We start from the raw sequence: 15,211 nt of genomic DNA on the forward strand, positions 1-15,211 counted from the left end.
ATCCTGAGTGGATGGTCGCTGGTGACGCATACTCATGGACAAAACCCCCTCTCGTTAACACAGACATATTAAAATGAATGTAACAGTTATACATCTCAGATATTCTGCCTGTAGTTTTTTTTTTTTTTTTAACTGGTTCACATCGTCGACATTATGGCCCTTTATTTTAAAAAGCATGTGAAGAATGTAAATGTAGTTTCTTTTTGTTGTTGTTATTGTGTTTGTTAAAATCAGCCAGAGTTGCATGATAATTGTAAAAAAAAGTGTCACGAATGGAGGATGATGATGCAGCTGGTTTCCACGGCAACCATGTCAACCTCTCAACATGATGATTTTTGGGGCCAAATTCAAACAATTTTTTTCCCAAAATGTCTCTATGTAGCATTTTTCTTTTCTTACAAAGTCTTAGTGTGACTTAACATAAGCATTTCAAGTATGTGTAGAGTTATTTCAATGGTTATATTATCGTTTACTGTTGCTAAGCGATAAAACTCCATCCAACATGATGCTTAGAAATCCAAATTCCCTCTCACTCGTCAACTTGAAACTAGTAAAATGACGACATTTTAAAAAGGTGAGGTGACTGTGAGAGATTTTTTTTTTACCAAAGCCAGCTGCCACATTTCCGTGACTGGAAAGAAGTTGTGTCACCAAAACCGAAAAAAAAAAAAAAAAAGGTTGCTTTAGAGCTGTAGTCATGGCGACACGGTCAATGCCCCGTCTGGCTGAATTTATCCAACTTAAATACTGTCCCCTGGTATTTACAGGAAGAGGAAAAAAGCTATAAACCCCCAACACCTACAAACTTACAGATGGAGCCATTGTAGAATTCCCATTTTCTTTTTTTACTGTACACTGAAACGCTCTCTCTAAAAAAAAAAAAAAAAAAAAAAAACCTGAATCCTCCCCACAACACACAAAAAAAAATATTTGGAGAAAAAAAATTGCATTGTTTCTTTGTTTGACGTTTAAGACGGAATGGCACGGCCGGCTTTGGACCGACAGTGAGGTTTTTCTTTCTGCTGCGTGATGAGGACTGTACTACAATGGCTGCCACTGTAAATGTAAAAATGATCTGTATATAATAGCTTAGTATTTTCACCAGATGAAAGAGAAGTGTTCCTTCTTCTACGTTAAAAAACTACAGCAATTATCATCAATAGTTGAATACCAATAACATTATAGTCTTAATAATACAAAAAAAAAAAAAAAAAAAAAATCTAAACATTGACAGAGGAGAAACTAATAATAATGTAACTTCCTCTGTTAGAAAAATAAAAAAAAATAATAAATCCAATCCAAAAAAAAAAAAAATTGTAAGCCAAGAGTTGCCTAGTGCAGTCACTAATGTACTGTAAACTGGTCTAGGACAGAGAAAGATAGATAGAGAGATAGATATAGATAGACTGATTAGCTACTACTGTACAGTACGCCACAGACAACACACTCAAGGGTTCAACCTCCACACTTCAAATCCTTTCAGATACCTCTTTTCTTTCTTTCTTTCTCTCTCTCACTCTCTCTCTCTCTTGTGTTTTTGTGCAGAAGAGGGTTTCCCCGACGCATTCTCAGTGCTAGTTTTCTCTTTGACCCATAGTTTATACGGAAGATGGGGGATATTTTGTGCTAAGGTGCTTTTTTAAAGACTCCTGACTTGATAAGGGTCACCGGCTGTGTCAATTATTACATTCATCTGATTTTCTAGCTGCACCAGGTGATGTGTGTTAGTATTGTATTAGGGGGCCCCAAAGGCATGCTGAGGATTACTAATCCAGCAGGCAAGTAATTCAACTTTGGTGGCTGCAGCTTTGGGGGGGTGGGGGGGTTGATTTGTCACGTTTTGTTGCTTAATTTGGACTGAAAAAAATAAATAAATCCCTGTGACAGCCATATTTGGAAATTTAAGTCTGCACGTTTGGTCACATTTCTCTATAACAAAAAAATCCTGAAATGATATCAAGATGCTTTTCAAGACTTTCTGATGACTGAAATTGGAATTTGGGGGGCAAGCCGCTTATAATACTCTATTGTCTTTTTCTCTAATTGTGACACGAGTAAAAAGTTTTGAGTTAATAACGCTGTACTTGTAGTGCCTCCATCTCTCACTTCATCTCAACAGGGCCTCTACTGAACACAGTGGAACAGAACAAACCAAAGCTGAACCCTACTGTATGGCACATGTCGTCAGATAAGTGCACCCTGTTCATAGCATCACAGGCAAAGAGCTGTTTCCGAGATCTTCCAAAAAAAAAAAAAAAAAAAAATCTGTTTTTGGTGATCAGTATAGGAAACCTTTTTTTTTCTCATATTGTGTCTACAAAAGGCTGTTTGATTCCAAGACTCAATTAACCACTGTCTTCCTTTTTATTAGAACAATGGCTGGTTGTCTGCTGAAGTAGCTCGGGGGAACAAACAGACTTAAAAAAAAAAATCTACCAGCGTCGGACCAGAGGCTGGTGCTAATTTGCTGCTCTGTCTAAAAACAAGACAATAGTGGGAGATACAGTCACATGAACTTTACAAATAGGAAAAAAAAAACAGCTTGTGAGTAATTCAGAAATAGATTTGAAATGTGATTGCTACCCCTCTTAAGAAAACCATCAACAGCAAACTACTTCCAAAGTATTCCTAAAAGATTTGAAACGTGAACTTTTTTTTTTTTTTCCTTAAAACCCTTATCAGTCCACCAGACAGACAAGATAGACAGATAGACAGAAAGCTAGCTAGCTTTAGAAGCTTTTTAGAGGAGAGGAGAGCGATCTCATGGAGATCCTCCGCCTCATTCCTTTACATCATGGTTTCTACGATGGTGTGGGTGGGGGCCTTCATCATCAGGCCCTTGTTCCCGTTGGGATCCAGCGGGTAGGTGAGATCCTTGGGGCCGCGATGGTCTGCGGGACGGGAGCTGGCACCGCCGCGAACGGGGGCTGCCACTGCCTTAATCCTCTGCAGGGAGGAAGGAAGGAAGGAAGGAAGGAAGGTAGGTAGGTGGGGAGGGAGGAAGGGAGGGAGGGAGGGAGGGAGGGAGGGAGGGAGAGAAGGAAGGAAGGAAGGAAGGAAGGAAGGAAGGAGGGAAGGAAGGAAGGAAGGAAGGAAGGAAGGAAGGAAGGAAAGAGAGAGGAAGGGAAGGAAGGAAGGAAGGAAGGAAGGAAGGAAGGAAGGAAGGAAGGAAAGAGAGAGGAAGGAAAGAAAGAGAGAAGGAAGGAAGGAAGGAAGGAAGGAAGGAAGGAAGGGGAGAAGGAAGGGAGGAAAGAGAGATGAAGGAAAGAAAGAGAGAAGGAGATAGGGAGGAAGGAGAGATGGAAGGAAGGGGAAGTTGAAACATAGAGGAAGAGGATGGTAAGTGAGGAGGAGAAGAAAAATAGAGGGGAGGTAGAAGAGAGAAAAAAAGATACATTAGAACAAAATGGAAACTTTAAAACTGAACTAAAATCAAAATCTGCATTTCAAGGAGGTGTTTTAAGATTATTTAGATTCCCCCCCCCTCGCCCCCCTTATATCATTCAGGTAATGATCAGCTGACTCCTGACTCCACCCACCTCAATAAGCGGCCCATCAGATCGGATGATCTTGATGACGACCACCATCGGGATGCAGATCATGGAGGCCAAGGCCAGAACCCAGCCTAGTCCCACGGCCCAGTCGGGATACTCATAGATCTTGTTGTACTTCAATGGCTTGTATTTGACCAAGGAGAAAATAAAGCAGCCCTGGAGAGAGGAAGAGGAAGAGGAAGAGGAAGAGGAAGAGGAAGAGGAAGAGGAAGAGGAAGAGACAGTTTAACTACACATGTTCCAGACAGTTTCACATTTGAACAGTTTTTTTTTATATCCGGCTTAAACCAAGAATCTGAATTCAATTGATATAAAAGGAACTTTAACCCTTAAACAGGCAGGAGTGGAAAATTAGTGTAAAACATCCTTACTAGTTATGTCATTTGCACCTAAAGTAAGGAAGGAAGGAAGGAAGGAAAGGAGGGGGGAAGGAAAGGAAGGGAGGAAGAAGGAAGGAAAGGAAGGAGGGAGGAAGAAGGAAGGAAGGAAGGGAGGAAGAAGGAAGGAAAGGAAGGAGGGAGGGAGGAAGGAAGGAGGGTAGGAAGGAAAGGAGGGAAGAAGGAAGGAAAGGAGGGAGGAAGGAAAGGAAGGGAAGAAGAAGAAGGAAGGAAAGGAAGGAGGGAGGAAGAAGGAAGGAAAGGAGGGAGGAAGGAAGGGAGGAAGAAGGAAGGTAGGAAGGAAGGAAAGGAGGGAAGAAGGGAGGAAGAAGGAAGGAAAAGAAGGAAGGGATGGAGGAAGGAAGGAAGGAAGGGTTGGAAAAAAGGAAGGAAGTAAGGGAGGAAAGAAGGAACAGTCAAAACAGAAGGGGTCAATTTGACCCGGGAGGACGACAGGCAGGTTAAAGAGTCTGTATCTCATGGTGCACGTTGCCTGTTTAAGGGTTAAAGCAGCCTCATTCAGAGCATATTAAAGTGTAAGTGTATAACAGGACATGATGGAGATGACTCATGTGCATCTTTGTGCTATTTAATCAAATGGATTATGTTTGGCTTTTTATATCATAAGCTCTGTTAGAGAAAAAGAAAGAAAGCAGTTCATAGAAGGTTCAAGGCAGATCTATTAGGTTTCAAACTAATAAAGCTATTAGGAATGATTGCATTCTTTCCTTCTTTCCTTCCTTCGTCCTTCTTTCCTCCCTCCCTCCTCCTCCTTCCTTCCTTCCTTCCTTCCTTCCTCCCTCCGTCCATCCTTCCTTCTTTACTTCCCTCCTTCCTTCCATTCTTCCTTCCTTCTTTCCTCCCTTCCTTCCTTCCTTCTTTACGTCCCTCCTTCCTTCCATCCTTCCTTCTTTACTTCCCTCCTTCCTTCCATTCTTCCTTCCTTCTTTCCTCCCTTCCTTCCCTCCCTCCCTCCCTTATTTCCTCCGTCCTTCCTTCCTTCTTTACGTCCCTCCTTCCTTCCTTCCTTCCTTCTTTACTTCCCTCCTTCCTTCCCTCCCTCCCTCCCTTATTTCCTCCCTCCCTTCTTTCCTCCGTCCTTCCTTCCTTCCTCCCTCCCTCCCTTATTTCCTTCGTCCTTCCTTCCTTCTTTACGACCCTCCTTCCTTCCATTCTTCCTTCCTTCCTTCCTTCCTTCTTTATATCCCTCCTTCCTTCATTCCATTCTTCCCTCCTTCCTTCCATCCTCCCTCCATCCCTCTTTTCCTTCCTCCCTCCCTCCCTCACTCTTTTCCTTCCTTCCTTCCTTTCTTTGTGCTATTTAATCAAATGGATTATGTTTGGGGGGTTTTTTGCTAATAATATCATAAGCTCTGTAAAAAGGAAAAGAAAGAAAGCAGTTCATGGAAGGTTCAAGGCAAATCTATTGGGTTTCAACTTTCAAATAAATAAAGCTATTAGGAATGGTTGATGGTTGCATGTATGAAAAACAATAAAGCAAAGATGGAATAGTTTCGAGAAGCAGAAAAAAAAGGAGGAAGAGGAAGAGGAAGTGATTACCTGCAGACATTTGACATGCTAGTATGGTTTCCTGTGTATTTACTCACCATGCACAGTAAAGGAGTGATAACAGTCCAGCTCCATTTCATCCAAGGATTTGGTCTGTAGCCAATCATGTCCTCAACCGCATCGTAGAAATTATCAGCGCCTGTGAACACAGTAACACATTTTCTGATTTTACTTTTGGCAATAAAACTCTCAGCTCAGTAAAAGAAGACGCCAACACTTTTTATTTTTAACGATAATTAATGCGTAAGGAGAGATTATTAGTGTAGCACCGTTCAAAAATTATAAATAGCTCATACACATTTAACCCTGTCTGTTTTGACTAGTCCTTCCTTCTTTCCTTTCTTCTTGTACTTCTACTTAAACTTCTTCACCTTGACTCCTCGAGAGCCCTGATCCGCTGGATTCAGCTCTGTGTTAACGTAGCGCCACTGAGTAGGATGGGAATGATCCCTTATTGTAGTGACCCGGTTTGCTACGAAGGTTTTGAAGTGAGCACTTTCATTTGTTAGATATCCTAGCACTGTAGTGCTGTCAGTCCAGAAGGTGGATTTCTCTAATGGGATTTTAAGCTCCTCTTTCAACAGACGGTCCATTTTGACTGCCACGGCCGCCGCTGTCAGTTCCAGTCTCGGTATTGTAACATGTTTTAAGGGCGACACTCTTGCTTTTCCTATGAGGAGGGAACAGTGCTTTTTGTTTTCATGGCTGGTAAGCAGTAAATAAGAGGCAGAGGCGTATCCTTCCTCACTAGCATCGGCAAAATGATGCAACTGTGCCGACTGTGTGGATCCAAACTCTTCTGTTTTGATACATCTTTGTATGCTGAACTCTGCCAAGCTCTGCATGTCCGCTAACCATTCCTGCCATCTTCTCGCATGTTCACCTTCGATCTCCTCATCCCAGCCATGTTTCTTTTTGCACAGGTCACGCAAGATGAGTTTTGCAGGCAGTATGAGTGGTGCTAAGAAGCCCATGGGGTCAAAGACGGAACTTACTGTGGACAGGATGCCACGTCTGGTGACAGGCTTGTTTTGCATGTTTATCTGGAAGCTGAACTTGTCCGTCTCTGTGCACCACTGCACACCAAGTGCGCGCTCCATCGGCAGGGTGTTGTGGCTCAAGTCTAGGTCTTTGACTTCTGGTGCTCTTTCACTGTCTGGAATAGATGTCAAGACACTCTTACTGTTACTCACCCACTTGGTAAGATGGAAACCTCCTCTGGCACATAAGGCTGTGAGTTCTTTTACAAGGTTGATTGCTTGCTCACTTGTCTCCACTGCCTTAAGGCAATCATCAACATAAAAGTGTCTTAGCACGGTGTCGACTGCATCTGCACTCATCATTTCCTTTGCATCCTCTGCGGTTCTTCTTAGTGCGTAGGAGGCGCAGCTGGGAGAAGACGTAGCACCGAAGAGGTGTACATTCATTCTGTATTCTTCTGCGTCACAGTCAAGGTCTCCATTTGACCAACACAGAAAACGCAGTAGATCTGCATCTTCCTTCGGGACCCTCACCTGATAAAACATAGATTCCACATCCGCCATCAGTACTACTGGATGCTCTCTGAACCTCAATGGGACACCGATGAGGTTGTTGGTGAGGTCAGGTCCCTGGAGTAACTGTTCATTTAGTGAGACACCCTGGTATGTAGCTGTGCAGTCGAAGACCACTCTTATTTTCTTCTTTTTGGGGTGATATACCCCGTGGTGGGGGATATACCACACACGTCCGTCGCTGCGGCTGAGCTGCTCAGCTGGTATCTTTTCAGCGTATCCTTTGTCAATGATGTCTCTCATTAATGTTATGTAGTCTTTATGAAAGTCTGGGTTTCTCTTTCACTTCCTCTTGAGATTGTCAGCACGCTGCTGAGCCATGCAGCGGTTATTTGGCATTTTAGTGTTCTCATTTCTCAGGGGTAACCTCAGACTATAATGTCCATCAACTAACTTTAACTAACTTAACTGCTGAGTTTGAAATCAGGTGCATGAACCCGCGATCATCCTGGGTCTGATTTGTGAGTACTTCTGTGATACTTCACTATGACAACTTCCCTTGATACTGTCATATTCCTTCAAAACTTTGAGCTTTGCATTGGATTCTGCAATAGCTGTCTCGAGGTCATGTTGCTCCATTCTGGCTTTCAACTGCAGCTTTTCAATCTCAAACGCTTGCTTCTTTTTTAGAGCAGCTGAACGTGCCAACAAAGCTGCGTGCTCTGCTTCGTCTTTCCTTCGTGCTGAGGACCCAGTTGCTGATGAGGAAGTAACTGAACTTTCTTTCTTACTGTAACGACAGCTTTTAGCAACTTGAGATATACTGTCTTCTGCTTGGATGTCATCATGACTAATAATGCCTTCTGTCTTCTCATTTACAGATTTATATTCACTTGCATCTTTGCTATCTGCTGCCTTCCTTCTCATTACAGCACACCAGTTCTCAGTGTTTTCAACAAAGTCTTTCACAGGTGCTGCTCTTGGTTCATACCAGTTATGCTGATCAGCTTGTCCTTTATCTTCATCCAGTAAAGCAACAACTACAGCATTAATTCCTTCAAACTCTGTGTGTACTTTGTGAAACCTGCCATGAAGTATATCTTCCACTACCTCCACAGGTGAACCATCAAGCTTCATTTTTTCAATTTGTTTCATCATGCCTGTCAGCTGAGATAGCTTACCTCTTCTGGATCCAATATACTGGCTTATTTTGGCATCAATTGCTTGTTGTGTGGGCTTTGGAGCCCTCTTCTGGTCGGACTCTTCCATGTTTACAGCGCAACCACAGGACTTGAATTCAGCTCAAAAGTGTCCGTTTTCCAAAGGAAAAACAATGTCCATCAGTGTCTCCACATGCACACCATGTTTCACAGTTGAACAGGTAATATCCATATCCACAGCAATGAAAGGCATCCACATCTGCGCTGCGCAGCTCCGACAGGTAATTAAAGCCACTTGACTGACTCCAGCGCGTTAGCTTTCCTTGTGGCTTACTTAGCAGCGTTGTAAACCATCCATAGGCTTACTGTCTTCAACGATGAGGTCTTGTGTTGATTCCTCCATCCAGAAACGGCTATAATCCACAAAAGGCCGTTCTTCTTTTCTTCGGAGCCAAGTTTTTTGACTCTTTATGTAGCGGCTATCTCATCCGATGCTCTTAACCACCACTTTTAAGCAGTCCAACTCACTTTTCAGCTTGACGCACACAAGGATCCTCGGAGGCAGTAACTTCAGTTCAAAAAACTTTACTTGAACAAATAAAGATAAGTTACAGGATTCTTCTTATACTGTATGGTCAAAAAACTGTGTAGCTCCCTGGGCTGCTCAACCTAGTCTGCCTAGGGGACGTTGCTTCATGGTCACAACAACACTAAAGGAGCAATGCAAAATTTAAAGTAACACTTTTCAATATGGCTCTTACACTTCTGTCTGTCCTTCCTCCCTCCGTCCTTCTCTCTTTCTTTCCTACATCCTTCCTTCCATTCTTCCTTGCTTTCTCCCTCCCTCCCTCCCCCCCTCCTTCCTTCTTTCCTCCATTCCATTCTTCCTTCCTTCATCCCTCCCTTCTTTACTTCCCTCCTTCCTCCCTTCCTTCTCCCTTCCTTCTTTGATTCGGGGGCAACAGGAGGGTTAAAAGACACAATATAAAAAAAAGGAAATTGTAGAAGACTAATATGAAAATATAAAAAATCTACTGCGTAGCTGCATTACCAGCGATGGCATATGAGACTACAGCAGTAGAGTAGAGACCAGACTGAAAGGTTCATAATTTAATTGTGTTGTAAATTAATAGGAAGTCTTTTTGGGCTAGATTTGCTGCTATTAAATTTAATTTCCTGTGATATAATTAACTATCTGAACCCTTTTTTTCCAAAGTGGTGGGCCAAATGTTCGAGGAACTGGCTAAATTTGAATGTGGAAAACAAAAGAGTAGCACTTGCTCTCCCTCTTCACCTCTAACATACTTAACCCTCAGAAGTCAGCTGATCTCACTATCCAGGTGTGCAGCTTCTTGAGAACTCTTTAAGTATGCAGAGACAGTCATTGTAATAGAAGGAGTAGATTTGTCTCGTCATTCTCCATCAAATACATTACAAGCATTTATTATTTTAGTTTGTACTCACCATAAACCCAGGCAACAGCTATACATTCAAAGAATGCCACCCACAGAAGGCACACACCGCTAGCTGCATAGTAGTCAAACAGCTGGAAAACATACATGCCACCCTGCAGAGACACACAGAGAGACAGATGTTGGTTAACAATGATCACATGTTTCTTTCAGGTCATATTTCCTGAAAGAGAAGAAGAAGAGAAGCTGCACATTATCTACAGTCTAACAAATCCTGACAGAAGGGAGGAAGGGAGGAAGAAAGGAAGGAAAGGAGGGAGGTAGGAAGGAAAGGAAAGGAAAAAAGGAAGGACGGTGGAAAGAAGAAAGGAAAGAAAGGAGGTAGGAAGGAGGGAGGATAGAAGGAAGGCAGGAAGGCAGGAAGGAGGGAGGAAAGAAGGAAGGAGGGAGGAAGGAAGGAAGGAAGGCAGGAAGGAGGGAGGAAAGAAGGAAGGAGGGAGGAAGGAAGGAAAAGAGGAAGGGAGAAAGGAACGAAAGAACGACAGAGGAAAGAAGGAAAGGAGGAAGGTATGGGGAGGAAAGAAAGAGAGAATGAGGGAGGGAGGAAGGAAAGGAAGGAGGGAAGGACAGAAGGAAGGAAGGAAGAAAGGGGGATGGAGGAAAGAGAGAGGAAGGAAAGAAAGAGAGAAGGAGGTAGGGAGGAAGGAATAAAAGAACAACAGAGGAAAGAAGGAAGGGAGGAAGGTAGGGGGAGGAAAGAAAGAGAGAAGGAGGGAGGGAGGAAGGGAAGAAGGACAGAAGGAAGGAAGAAGGGTGATGGAGGAAGGAAAGAAGGAAGGGAGGAAAGAGAGAGGAAGGAAAGAAAGAGAGAAGGAGATATGGATGTTGGAAGGAAGGAAGGAAGGAAGGAAGGAAGGAAGGAATAAGGAAGGAAGGGAGGAAGGAAGGAAGGAAGGAAGGAAGGAATAAGGAAGGAAGGGAGGAAAGAGAGACATCCAGCTGATAGGAGGAGACTAACAGAACATCTCAACCCTCTAAACGTGACCAAATATGTCTCTGCACGTGAGCCTGCGTGTCCGTGTCTCTGTCTCGTAAACGCGTGTGTCCGGCGTGAAAAACCCGTTTTGTCATGGGAATCCTAAACTTGAACCAGGCCACCACAGCCATAAAAAGATGTTGTCATGGGAACAGCGGCGGGGTGAGAGAACGAGGGGAGGGAGGGAGGGGAGGAAGGAGGGAGGGTGAGGCGGGCACAAAAAATAGAATGACGGTGAGAAGAAGAGTGAAGAGTGAGTGTGTCGTGTGAGATCGGAGGATAGATAGATAGTAGAGAACTAAAAAAGGATATGAGAGGAGTGGAAGATGAAAGTAGTAGTTTGTATTACTTTCACTAAATAAAGAAATACACAATTAAGTTCCTGTTTTAATTTGGAACCTGAAGGGGAACTCCTGAAGGGAAGTCTCTTTAACCTTTGTGTCGTCCTCCCGGGTCAAATTGACCCCGTCTCTTTTGACTGTTCCTTCTTTCCTTACCTCCTTTCCTTCCTTTCCTTTCCTTTCTTCCTTTCCTTCCTTTCTTCCCTCCTTCCCTCCTTCTCTTTCTTCTCTCATTCCTCCCTTTCCTTCCTCCCTCCCTTCTTTCCTTCCTTCTTTCCTGTCCTTCCTTTCCTTCCTTCCTCCCTCCCTTCTTTCCTTCCTTCCTTCTTTCCTCTGTCCTTCTTTCCTACTTCCCTCCCTCCTACCTTCCTTCCCTCCTTTCCTTCCTCCTTCCCTCCTCCCATCCATTCTTCCTTCTTTCCTCTGTCCTACCTTCCTTCCTTCTTTCCTCTGTCCTACCTTCGTTCCTTCCTTCCCTCCTTTCCTTCCTTCCTTCCCTCCCTCCTTCCTCCCTCCTTTCCTTCCTTCTTCCCTCCTCCCTTCCTGACTCAAGGACAACAGGAGGGTTAAACTAATGATAATGATGACTAGTGATATCATTTAAAGTCTGCGTTGGTTGGTTGGAGCTGAAGTCTAACAAAAAAAGTCTCATGGTGTGTGTGTGTGTGTGTGTGTGTGTGTGTGTGTGTGTGTGTGTGTGTGTGTGTGTGTGTGTGTGTGTGTGTGTAAAGAAGTGATGTTATCAGCTTCTATAGCTTACGACATCTTTCCACCACTAGCATAACACACACACACACACACACACACACATATATAATCTCTGGCCAATCTGTTGAAGGTCCTATTGCATTGTGGGTAACGTAGGCGGGGCCAGGTTTTGACTAGGAGGAAGAATGCGGGGAATACACAAGATGATATCTCTGATTATCTCTTTTTGACAGAGGACTCGTTTGACTTGCAAAAAAACAAATCCTGTGGCTTCCAAAAGAAAAAAAAAAAAAAAAAAAAAAGACGTGGTGGAGATCAGTTTTGCTTGATATACATTTTGAATTAAAAGCAGAACTGAGAGCAGGATAGCATGTGGTGTGCTGGTTTTACTGCAGATCATTAGCACTTTTTATAAACACGTGCAGATGCAGAAAAATTGCCACTAAAATTTGAGATACTCGTGAGACTTTTTTTTTTTTTCCACTTTTTTAATTTCTTAGTTCCTGCTGGTTTCATTTCGATGACACTCGGAGACAGTATGTGTCATTTCACTGTGTTCCAGTAAAAGTCTGCTGTTATGGGATTTGGCTGTAATTCAAAATGACATTTGTTTACTCTACTTGAGTCATATATATAGACCTTTAGACCTTAAAAGCTCTGAGAACTCTTATAAAGATTATTAGGAAGGTTCGGGAAAACTAACAAAAATAGAAGTTGTACATCTTTCTATAGCGAACAATGACGGAGGAGTTATGGGGGACCTCAAATGTGAAGCTATCGGTCCTATTCTCATAAAAACTTGGATGAATTAACCTTCCTGTCGTCCTCCCGGGTCAAATTGACCCCGTCTGTTTTGACTGTTCCTTCCTTCCTTGCTTGCTTGCTTGCTTCCCTCCCTCCCTCCCCATTACCGTCCTTCTTTCCTTCCTTCCTTCCTCTTTTCTTTCCTTCCTTCCTACCTTGCTTCCCTCCCTCCCTCCCTCCCTCCTTCCTCCCCATTACCGTCCTTCTTTCCTTCCTTCCTCTTTTCCTTTCTCCCTCCCTCATTCCTTCTTTCCTTCCTCCCTCCTCCCTTTCCTTCCTTCCTTCCTTCCTTCCTTCCTTCCTCCCTCCCTTCTTCCTCCCTCCTTTCCTTACTTCTTCCTTCCTTCTTTCCTTCCTTCCTTCCCTCCCTCCTTCCTCCCCATTACCGTCCTTCTTTCCTTCCTTCCTCTTTTCCTTTCTCCCTCCCTCATTCCTTCTTTCCTTCCTTCCTTCCTCCTTCCCTTCCTTCCTTCCTCCCTCCCTCCTTTCCTTACTTCTCCCTTCCTCCTTTCCATCCTTCCTTCCTCCCTCCCTCCCTTCTTTCCTTGACTCGAGGACAACAGGAGGGTTAAAGCATTGTATAACTGCATTCTGCATTTCAAAGCATATAATAAAAGGAATACTGCTTTTACTAAAAGGTCAAAATTACAAATTGTGCAAGTCTCAATCGGCCTGTTAGACGTCTGCAATGAAAATATTCCATTATTACAAAAGCAGGTGTTGGCAGACTGATATGTAACAATTATGCATGTCTGTATAATTCAATGTGACTAGCTTAATTTAGGGGTGAGAGCGAAGGTGGAGAACGAGAGAACGAATGAACGAACACACAGCAGGTGATGCTGAAGAGGAAGACGGCATGAGAAACTGGGAAAGGATTCAGAAATGACCAGAATTACGGAAAAAACTTGACACGAGACAGAAATAGGGAAGAAGAGGGGGAGGAAGAGAAAAATTTGGAAAAGCTAAGTCAGATCTGTCTAATAATACCAAGAGAGGGAAGGGAAGTTCTCATGACTTGACAGTATAAATAGACCCCCGTCAACTCCCTGCGGACCGACACTAATAGCTGTCTGAACACTGTTGTTCCTGCTGTATCGAGCTGTGAGCTGAAGCCCGAAATGAGGTCATCAGCCGCAGTATATACATATAATTATCAATAGGTACTGTGCACATTTATATTCGGGGTAATTACTGTAATTATGACAAACTGTCTTTCCAAAACGCTGGTGTTTCCGCAACCATGAAAAAAAAAAACTGGTTCCCTTTTTTTTTTTTTGCACAGCAGTTATATAAAGTCATTAGGGTTTATTTCCTTTTTCACGAGTTTACTGATGTTTACACTTGCTGTTGCTCTTGTGGTGCCGTTACCTTGGTAACCATGGCTAGGCCAAGCAGGTAGCTGATGCAGCAGATGATAGCGATGAAGACCTCTCTGCGGTAACCCTTCCTTAGGAAGGACGGATACAGATCCACCAGTGATGTGATCTGCCCTTCCACCTCCACAAACTACAGAGGGACACAGAGACACAAAGATTAATACATGAACAGCTTTACATCCTTCACTTCTCATCCCTTTAGTTTCCCATTAGTCCAAATGCATGGCAGACTCCCCGTATAGATTAGCACAGGTGCATCGTATAGAATCTGCATCACATGATTGAACCTCGCTTCCTGTTTGGAGCCATTAATGTCTGAATTCTCGCTGAAGCAGCTTATTTAAATTAATTTAGTTGAGTGAGTACATTAGGATGAGCGTGCTTATGCTTTCACTTCCAGGTATGTGAGGGTTGTATATAAACACATATACAATCTACTACATTTATACATTATAGAGATGTTTATGGGTATAGACTTGTGGATTTTTAGGCTTGGCCATTTCTTCTGTTTTTCTTCTTTTGTGCCACAAAGTGGATTTGACATTTCCATACACTGACTGAATGTATAAAAAGGATTAGTGTATACCAGCTCCTTGTGGAAAGCAGCTTTTTTTTAAGCAATGAGTAGCTCATAAACAAATGGCTTCTGTCAGCTGTGCTAAAATGTTCAAAAGCAGCGAAAGTACTAAAATAAAACACTGCACCATTTCTGTCTCAGAATAATCTCAGAATAACTTTCAGAGAGATAAATAACTTCAATCTGATGGATTATTGGACAAGTTTTAGAGGAAAAATCAAAGAAGAAAATGGGTTTATTTTTGCTTTTTATTTAAATTTATGCACTTGAAGCAATGGATAGATTATTTCTTGTGAGTTTCCTGTGATATGTTTTCAAGTGGTACTCAGTTGAGGAATGTGTGTTTCTTTTATTTCTGTTAATTAGCCTCTGATTTATCGCTAAACATTAAATGATGATGTTTTCTATCCATGTTGAAAAAAAGAATATCTGCATTTCCCAAAAATAAAATATTCTGTACTAGGCTTTTGTGCACAGGCGTCTTCATGAACAGTTAACTTCTTCGTTCACGGGCATTTCAATAACAGCAGTTTGACAGGTTTTCCAGAGTCTTATCATCCTTTACTGGATGTCTAATCTCCTGCAGCTCTAACGGCCGTGTGTGCGTGTGCGTGTGTGTGCATGTGTGTGTGATGATGCGTTTGCTAACCTGACTGTCGAGGCCAAGCAGCAGCAGCATAATGAAGAAGAGAACTGCCCAGACTGTAGGAAAAGGCATCATGGTAACAGCCTTGGGGTAGGCAATGAAAGCCAGGCCTGGACCTGCAGAGGAGGGGGGAGGGGGGGTAAGAGCAGACAGAG

General features: G+C 43.0%; 1 protein-coding gene across 1 annotated transcript in view; it reads right to left on the reverse strand.

The window, feature by feature from the left end:
* Window positions 1-1,369: 1,369 nt before the first annotated feature.
* Window positions 1,370-15,211, reverse strand: part of LOC128356221 (sodium- and chloride-dependent taurine transporter-like) — a 42,565-nt gene continuing 28,723 nt past the window's right edge. The window contains exons 10-15 of the mRNA XM_053316704.1: window positions 15,060-15,172; window positions 13,826-13,963; window positions 9,618-9,720; window positions 5,539-5,639; window positions 3,540-3,710; window positions 1,370-2,946 (exon numbers count right to left, since the gene is read on the reverse strand). Coding sequence (XP_053172679.1) covers window positions 2,788-2,946; window positions 3,540-3,710; window positions 5,539-5,639; window positions 9,618-9,720; window positions 13,826-13,963; window positions 15,060-15,172 — 785 coding nt within the window. The 3' untranslated portion in view covers window positions 1,370-2,787. The remainder of the gene's footprint in view (window positions 2,947-3,539; window positions 3,711-5,538; window positions 5,640-9,617; window positions 9,721-13,825; window positions 13,964-15,059; window positions 15,173-15,211) is intronic.

This window comes from Scomber japonicus, chromosome 3 (genome assembly GCF_027409825.1).
Source record: "Scomber japonicus isolate fScoJap1 chromosome 3, fScoJap1.pri, whole genome shotgun sequence".
Taxonomy (NCBI): Eukaryota; Metazoa; Chordata; class Actinopteri; order Scombriformes; family Scombridae; genus Scomber; species Scomber japonicus.